General features: G+C 42.5%; 1 protein-coding gene across 1 annotated transcript; it reads left to right on the forward strand.

Moving 5' to 3' along the window:
• Window positions 1–1930: 1930 nt before the first annotated feature.
• DBX1 (developing brain homeobox 1) lies at window positions 1931–8660 on the forward strand. Its single transcript, XM_070957551.1, has 4 exons — window positions 1931–2306; window positions 2882–2983; window positions 5541–5740; window positions 8274–8660. The coding sequence occupies exons 1-4, from the start codon at window positions 1931–1933 to the stop codon at window positions 8658–8660; spliced, it is 1065 nt and encodes a 354-aa protein (XP_070813652.1).
• Window positions 8661–8964: the final 304 nt, after the last annotated feature.

An 8964-nucleotide genomic window follows, 5' to 3' on the forward strand; every position in this document is an offset into this window, starting at 1 on the left:
CATCTCCTCCTCCTCCTCCTCCTCCTCCTCCTCCTCCTCCTCCTCCTCCTCCTCCTCCTCCTCCTCCTCCTCCTCCTCCTCCTCCTCCTCCTCCTCCTCCTTGTTTTAGGGGAATGGTCCCCTGCTGTGAAGGAGACTTCTTTAGCTAGTTAGAAAGAAAAGGTATTTTCAGAAAGTCATTAAAAAGTCATTTAAAACCGAGATAAGCCAAGTTAACTTTTAGACTTCAGTAACAGGTGTGCTGCAAGTCTATGCATGTTTGCATTTTGACATAAAACTAAAATTCCTGTTTGTTCAATGACTTATTCCAGGGAGGTGTGGGCCAAGGTTCCAGCTATATTTTTGTGGGGGGTTGTCTGTGCTCAAAAACATCCAGTGTTGAAAGCCATCACTGTGACTGTGTATGGATTTAAGCCAATTTGGTCCAGTTAATCTGAAGCAAATTCAAGCAATGGGATTTGAATGTCACTGGAAATAACTTACCTTAAATAACAAAATATTGTAAATTATGTAGGTGTGGACAGCAAACCAGCTAAAAATATTCTTGCAGTTTAGTTTTTGCCTCAAATCCATTTAATAAGTACAATTATGCTCCCTTTTTTTTTAATGTTACATGTTGAGGTAAAGTTAACTGAAGGCTATTTTCTTTCTTTTTTAAAGGCCTGTTATTGTTATTGGTACCACCATCATCAGGACCAAATCATCAGGAAGAAAATTTATTGACCTCAGAGTTGACACTGATTTGAAGGCCTGATTTTTATTGGCCTTTATTCAATAACAAGAACAGGAATCATGAAATAATGTTTTGACCATTTAAAAAAAGGTGAATTTTCACTTTTCAAAGTTCAAATAGGAATAAGGTACTGGAGGTTTTATTCACGCTCAAAATTTTTATTATATTTTGAGCAATTGTTCATTTGGAGTTGACTCAGATGACAACAGATTCATGTTCTGGAATCTTTTCCCAAAGCCAGGGAAACTAATGTTAGAGCTGCAAGTGCAACCACTGTCTTTGCCACAACACTTTTCAGTTTAACAACTGGTTGCCCCTCAGGAACCTAGATCCTAGAGCTAGACAAAGGAACAGACCTGATAAACCACTGGTTCCTACTTCAAACCTCCCTTTTCACCCACAGTAGAAAGCTAATTTCATCTTGCCCCTTTTGTACTCTCCATCCTTTAGAAAGTGTCAGAATAAGATAATATGAATATATCGTCTAATTTCCTTAGCCTAAGCGAAAAGGAAAACAGCGATTGAATGCAAATAAATGTAGGGTTCCGCTTTTCTTGAATAATTACCCCCCCCTTTCCCTTTGGAGGTGAGATGTCGTTGGAAACTTTTTAAAAAGGCATTTAATTCGTCTCCCTCTCTCTCTCCCCCCTCCCCCCCCTCTGTGTGCGTGTGGTGCGTCCTTGCGCGCGGCGGCTTCGGATCGACACCCTGCCGCCGGCCGCCTTTGGAGCGACAGCTTCCCCAATGAGGCGGTCAATATGCAAAATTGATGACCGCACCTTCTTTGTGGCGGCCCATTGTGCGCGGGTTGCTTATGAAGGCTAATCCAATCATAAATTGCACCCCCGGACCAATGAGGGAGCCCCGAGCGCCCGATGAATGAAACTCAAGTGGAGCACCCCATTGTTAGAGCTGTCACTTTTGAAAGCGCCTCGGCGGCGCTGACCGCTATAAAACCCTCCGCGGCGGAGGAAGGGGCCAGGAGACCCCCGGCCGACTCGCGAGGTGGGTCTCTGCCGAAGAAGGAGGCCGTCGGGAAGGGGGGGAGGGACAGAGAAGCCAAGCACCGGGTGACGATTAGTAGTAGTAGTATTTGTAAGCCAGTCTTCCCTCCGTTTGTCGGCACAGAGCGCTCTTCTCTCCACCCTCGCCTGCTTGCCTGCCTCCCCGCTCTTGGCGCGCTCTCTTGCCCGGGCCATGATGTTCCCAAGCCTGCTGGCGCCTCCCGCCGTCTACCCGAGTCTCTTGCGACCGACTCCGACTCTCACGTTGCCTCAGACGCTGCAATCCGCCTTCTCCGGCCCCTCCGGCTTCTTGGTGGAAGATCTCCTGAGGATCGGCCGGCCGGCAGGTTATCCACCCCGAGGAAGCGCCCCGACGCCCAGCTTGTCTCCCCCAGTTGCCGGCGTCGGGGCAGCCAGGACCGAAGCTGCGAGCTCAGCCGAGCTGGCGACTGCTGATCCCTCCGGCGCCAAGACCGGCTGCTCCGCCCGCTCCTCGATCTCTTCCAGCGGGGACGCCACTTTCCTGAAGTTCGGAGTCAACGCCATCCTGTCCTCCCCTCCGCGGACAGGTAAGCGGCCAGCGCGTCGTCAACGGCGCCGGCTTCGCGAACCGGTTTTCCCCTCGCCCTTTGCAAAGATCGTCGGGAAAGGGATGGGGGGGAAGGAAGGAGAAACCAGGTGGGTGGCGAATGGAGCCGAAGGGCGAAGATCTTGCTCGTCGGACGCCTCCTCCAAGAGGGAGGTAGAAGGAGGGACTCGCAGAGCGGCGCGTCATCGACCAGGTGGGCCTGGGACGCGTAACGAGAACCCGGCACCACCAAAGGGGAGCAGGTGCCTCCACAAGCGGTCCGCCCGCGCAAAAGGAATCAGACCTAGGGTGAATATTAGGGGAAGAGAATCCAGGAGCAGATTAAAAAAAAAATCTGCCAAGGGTCCCGAAAACCAGTCGTCCGAATCGCTCCACTCCTCTGGTTCCCGCCACAGCAGCGGGGACTGGCCAGTAAAGGATCCAGTCCGTTGGTGAACCAGAAGAGCAGTTCGGATCTCCGTGTTTCGCTGGGTTCTGCAGGAGAGCGGAGAAATGTGGAGCTTCCCACTTGAGACGCTCTTGGGGTCTTCGCTAAACCGCCTTTTCTTTCCCCAGAGACTTCTCCTGCGCTGATCCAGAACGTCCCCGTCAAGACCTTCTCCTTCCCTTACTTCGAAGGCTCCTTCCAACCTTTTATTAGGTCGTCTTATTTCCCAGGTAGGTTTCGGGGCGGGCGGAAGAGGCTTCCATAACTGCCCATCTCTGCTTTCCCTGCTCTCTTTGACTGTCCTATCTAGTAGCAATGTGGGGAGGTGCGGGGAAGGTTGGTACCGGTATATGGCAGTGGGTGTTCCTAGCCGGGCTACAACCTGGTGTAAACTGGCCCTGAAGCGCCTGGATTCCTGCCACAAAGTCTTGGCCTAACAGCATTCCCGAAGCTATTCCCTTTGTTGTGAGCATTTCTTGAAATCGCCCCCTTCTCTCCCTTGGAGGGATGGGGAGGGGAGAGGAGAGGAGAGGAGGGGGGGAGGACGGGCCTCCGGTTCAGAGGTTGGACGGGGTACAACATTCAAGAATCAGTCGCGCCAATTTGATGCCCTATTTAGCACAAGCCGCCACTGCGTGACATTTTCCTTCCCAATTCTCTCTCTCCCCCCCTCCCACGCCTTTCCCCCCTCTTGGCACTGCAAATTATCCGGGGATGGTCACGGTCCAAGTGTGAGGCGCTTGATTTCTGACTGAGCTGCTGCCGGCCTTCCTTTCGAGGCGGCAGTTTTCCCACAGAGTCGCGGCTTTTTCACCCGGTCGTCAACAAAAGTTTCAGCACCATGACCAATTTGGTCAGCTCCCTCCGGGCAGCCACACACAGACCCGGCGCTGACTCTGCCGTGCTGCTGATAGACATTTACCAGCCATGGGCTAATTTCTCATTAAGGGTCATTCGCTTTGCCAACGGTTTCACAAGACCTCATGGGGAGTTCCCTTGTTTGGTCCCTTCGGTGTGGCCGAAGCCAACCTTCTTCAACCCGCTCTTCTCCAAAAAGTTTGCTTCGGCTGAGTGGTTGCATCAAAGAAGGCTTGGAATGGAGGAGGGGTTTGTGGCTCTGCAGAATAAGGCTAAAGGAAATAGAGCAAAACATTATCTATATACTTTCAACTGAGAACTGAACAATTTGCCCTATTCTTAATGTTGCTGGGCCAATACAGCTCATTTCTCTCCATTAAAAAAGAGGGAAATACACAGAGAGCAGCTAAGACTGTAGCAAAGCAACTCACCAGTACTTGGAAAGGAAGTCATTAAGAATTCACCAATAAGTCCCCTGCCATCTCTCCCAAGGATTTTTTTTTAAAAAAAAGATTGGAATATCTCAAAGAAATGTCTAGAAAAATGTTCCAGAAGTGATATATAAACATAACCATCCTTTCTGAAGAATTCTATACTGTTTAGATTTTTCAACTTCATTTATAATTAGAGACGCACATATAAAGAGAGCAATAGAAAGGAAGGGTGAGATACCAGATCATTCTCATATGCTTCATATTACACTTTAGTCTTGCAAGCGGAGGTCATAAAGTTGCAGAAAATTCTGTATTCGCAATAAAAATTTAACTAGCTAGTTAAATAGCTAGTCCAAATGAACTTCAGATCTTAGTTTTGGAACTGAGTAAAATCACGACTAAAAATAACAGTGTTAATAAATATTGCTTCAACTGCATATATTCTGTTCCAAAAGCCAAGAGCTCTTCCATTCATTCTCTTGATAATAGAATGTGCTTCCTTTCTCCAGTCCTTGAATGGCCCAACAAAAACAACTTGAGCTTTATATATAGCTTTTCATGTTCATTTAATGAAAATGATTTGGGGAAAGAGAAGGCTGTGTCATCAGTATTCTCCCCAAGCAGCTTGGCATGCAGTTGTGTTTAGTTTGAAAGTGTAAATCTCTTTTGTTCAAATAATATATGGCTTTAGCTGCTTGTCCTCAGTCTTTTTCTGTTAGTTCATTACTACACAATTACTATTCACGCTTCATTAGAATCTCTGTTTCTCTTTGGGAGTTTTTCTTTCCACTTAAAGGCAAAACTCTGCCCTTTTTATCATACCAATCCCATTGGGAACCAGTCAATGTGCTAATTAGCTGTTACTTTTCATGTCTCCAGAATGAATTCTACAAGTTTTGTAAGGAAGAAGGAAGAAAGATTCATAATTTTTTTTTTTAAAAAAAGAGGATGAATACCTATTGACCACAACTTTTATGTAAAAACGAAGGCTTTGTTCTTGCTTTAAAAGAACTCCCTTATTTTATTTTGGGTGTAATGATGTGTGTGGTATACTTCTAAAAAAAATCTTCCAATAAAAGTAACTTTTAAAAATACCCTTTTTTTAAGCTCTTTTGTTTTCTTTTCTGTCTTCGTATCTTTGGATTTGGTAACAAAACAAGCTTGCTGTAAATTCATTGACATAGTCTATGAAATGGAATCAAGTTACATTTACTGAAATAAGAGCAAGTCTGTTGCATGAATTCAGATTAGTAGTTGTGCTCTGCTAGATCCAAATAAGTCTGTGTAAAGAAAAAAAGAAGGCAGCCACAATAAGAGACAAGGGGAAACTAAAGATAGTGGCCATATCTTTAGGCATGCAAATTACAGGGAGATTTGTCATTAATTTGAATAGAATATAGATGCCCTCTTTGGGAACAGGGATATCCTTGACTCCATTTTTTTTCCAGCTGATTTCGCCAATAATGCTTCTTCTTTCTTTCTTTTTTTCTCACAGCCTCCTCTGTGGTGCCTATCCCTGGGACATTCTCTTGGCCCCTGGCTGCTCGAGGGAAACCTCGCCGAGGGATGCTCCGTAGGGCAGTTTTCTCAGATGTACAAAGAAAAGCCCTGGAGAAAATGTTTCAGAAACAGAAATACATCAGCAAACCAGATAGGAAAAAACTGGCAGCTAAACTGGGCCTGAAAGATTCCCAGGTAATTCTTTATCCGGCTATCCAGTCATATGAACTGGTTAACAATCTATAGGCAGTTGGTGAGTTGTTTCTTAATTTATAGCCTAAATCACCCAATTACAATAAGCAACAAATTAGCCAATCATATTTGGCCTGGGGTAAGGTGGAAACCCAGCTGGTGAAGTTAGTTTATTATTCAGTGTGTTGTGTGAAACCAGAAATGAGTGAATGGAACAACAACTCTAAGGGGCTGCCGATACAGATACAGATTAACAGAGTTGGAAGGGACCTTGTAGGTCATCTAGTCCTACCCTCCCTCCCAAGCAGGAGACGCTACACCATTTCTGACAGATGGCAGTCCAGTCTCTTCTTGAAAGCTTGGGATTTGAAATTAATGTAAAATAAAGCATCCAGTGGAATACTAAGCAATGCAAGTACAGCATGCCCGTAGCATACGGAAAAGTCTTACAGACAAAATTGAAGGTATTTATATAATCCCATAAAATCCTTAAAGAAGGTTAGCATGATCAAATTTTTCAAATGAGGACAACAGAGAATTAGGATGAGAATATTTATCTAATTAAATAAATAGTTTTAAAAACAGTAGAACCACAGAAAAGGTGCTTGCGCTCTTTCTTTCCACTCAGATTCCCACCCTGGATGGGACGGAGATATGGGTCTTGCTTTCTTATTTTAGAAAATCAATGGGATCATTATAAGTGGATCTGATCCCTAAAGTGAACTATAAGATGAATTTAGGTAAGAAAGAAGCCAAGAACCTGAGATCTTATGAATTAAGAGTCCCAGCATTCCATATCCTTATCTGAAAAAGGTGGGGCTAAAGGTACTAGAATTACAGAGATAAAAATAAAAGTAGAATTGCATGGGATTATTTCAATTAGAGAATGTTCTAACGTCCAGTTTTAATTGATAACAGTTGTTACTGAATATTACAGATGAATATTGGTTGTAGATGATGATTTGGGATTATGGAAATGAGTCCAAAATATTTACAGGGCATCAAGTTGCCAGCTCAGATTGTTCCTCATCTTCATAGGTTGAGAGTTCAGCCCAGCTAATGTTCAAAATATTAAAAATAAATAAATAAAGCTGGAGGGGGAAAAAGTTGCAAAGAATATCTTTCAGTAAATGCGGAGGAGCTGTGGGTAAATTCTTCCCTCTATGTAAGAAAAGGTCACACAAATAATTACTTCCCATTAGATTTAAGATCCAAGGAACTTCTTCAGTATTATGATAACTTCAAGAAAGTTTCCTGAAAACCCAAAGTAATGTGAGGAAAAGATACGGGATAAGAATTTCATGAATCACTTTGGATCTTCTTATGGCATAAAATTCAATTTAAATCTGTATCAGCAAGTCTTGAAAAGTGATCATAAAATAATTCCTATATTGGTCTAAAATTATAGCATATAAGTTAAAATAGTTTTGTATTTTGTTTGAGGTATTACAATCAAATTAGTCTACTTTGTCAACTCTGAGGAGAAAGTACATTGAATTAGTTAGGCAATCTAATCTGTTTGAGGAAATCAGAAAAATTGCCATGCTACCTTTTGTAATCTATTAATCAGTTTTACTATAAGTTTCTTGTCTTTATTTTACATTTTTATTTAAGTGTGGAGAATTATTCTCTTCACTTTTCATCTCCATTTTTAGTTTTATTAACAATCTATTTCCTACAATAAATTAATCTTTTCAAATGTGTTTGAATATGGATTTTTTTTAAAAAAATTCTCCTTAAAAATTAATGTACTTATACAACACTATTCCCATATTTTATATATATTCTGCCCATTATATTTATCTAGTTTTTATAACTTTCCTTGACTTATTATTTTCTTCTTATAACTGATACATTTCTTTAACTGAAAAGAAGAGAAACTAGATTGTATTACATTTCAAGTTCTTACCACTTTTAGCAAGGTGCCTGGAGATTCAAATAATGGTCAGGCCTGTTACAGAGTGTCATTAAAAAAAATCTATAATACAAAAATCTCATATTTAACAATGAGATGTGAATTTTTAGACTACTCTGATGATTCTGGAGGAATCCTATAGATTTCTGCAGCACTTTGTTTATATTGTAGATTAGATTTAGACCTTTTTATGCTGCTTTTATTATTTTTATAAATACCTCAAAGTAGGGAACATACCCAATACTCCTTCCTCCTCCTGTTTTTCTCATAACAACAACTCTCTGAGATAAGTTAGGCTGAAAATGACTGCCTCAAAGTCACCCAGCTGGCTTTCATGCCTAACTCACAGACTCCTGATTTCTAGTCTAGTGCCTTAACCACTACTAGACCAAACTATAAAATTATCTTTGGCGTGTTTTGAAGCTGAAATCTTCCCAAAATGCATTCATTTGTATCAATTTTCTACACTACACTATTGTATATGGACTTATTGGAGCTTTGAAAGAAGGGAAGGACCGTGGTTTTTTAAAGTTTTTTAGCCTCAGAAAAGTATTTCAAGGTTGATGCAAGTCATGTGTATGGTTATCTTGATCTACTTTCTTGTATATTTGAAAATTCTAGGTGAAGATCTGGTTCCAAAACAGAAGAATGAAATGGAGAAATTCCAAAGAGAGAGAACTCCTGTCATCCGGTGGCTGCCGGGAACAAACCTTACCCACAAAGTTCAACCCTCACCCAGACCTCAGTGACGTGGGCAAGAAGGGGATTGGGGAGGAAGAGGAGGAAGCAGCAGCAGTTCCCCCATTGTACCCAGTGAGCCCAAGACATTCTTTAGCTTACCACCAGTCCACAGATCACACACATCAGAGAGACAGGTTGGATTCCCAGATGCTCTCCTCTCCCACACATTCCAGCAGTCCCAGTAAACCATCAGACTTTTCAGACTCGGAAGAAGAGGAGGAGGAAGAAGGGGAGGAGGAGGAAGATGAGGAGATCACAGTTTCGTAGAGACCTTCTCCTTATGGAAAAAAAAAAGAGGACATTGAGGGGTTGTACATAAATTAAGGGCTATTTGATTGAAGAGGTAATGCCTTTCCACATCCATGCATTTCATACGGAAAATGCAATGCTCACCATTCATCTACAAGACATCTGCATGCCATATACTATATCTATCCAAGATGTGAAGCCTTAGCTGTTATAATCTAATTAGGTTTTGTCTAAATCAGCCAGTATTCTTATTTAAAAATCTATTTGTTTTTTAAGTCTCCATGGATACAGCATAGAAAAAAATCCTCAATTGTAGGTTGTG

The sequence above is a fragment of the Pituophis catenifer genome, unplaced genomic scaffold (genome assembly GCF_029215685.1).
Source record: "Pituophis catenifer annectens isolate HBS135680 unplaced genomic scaffold, rPitCat1.0.hap2 SCAF_1, whole genome shotgun sequence".
Taxonomy (NCBI): Eukaryota; Metazoa; Chordata; class Lepidosauria; order Squamata; family Colubridae; genus Pituophis; species Pituophis catenifer.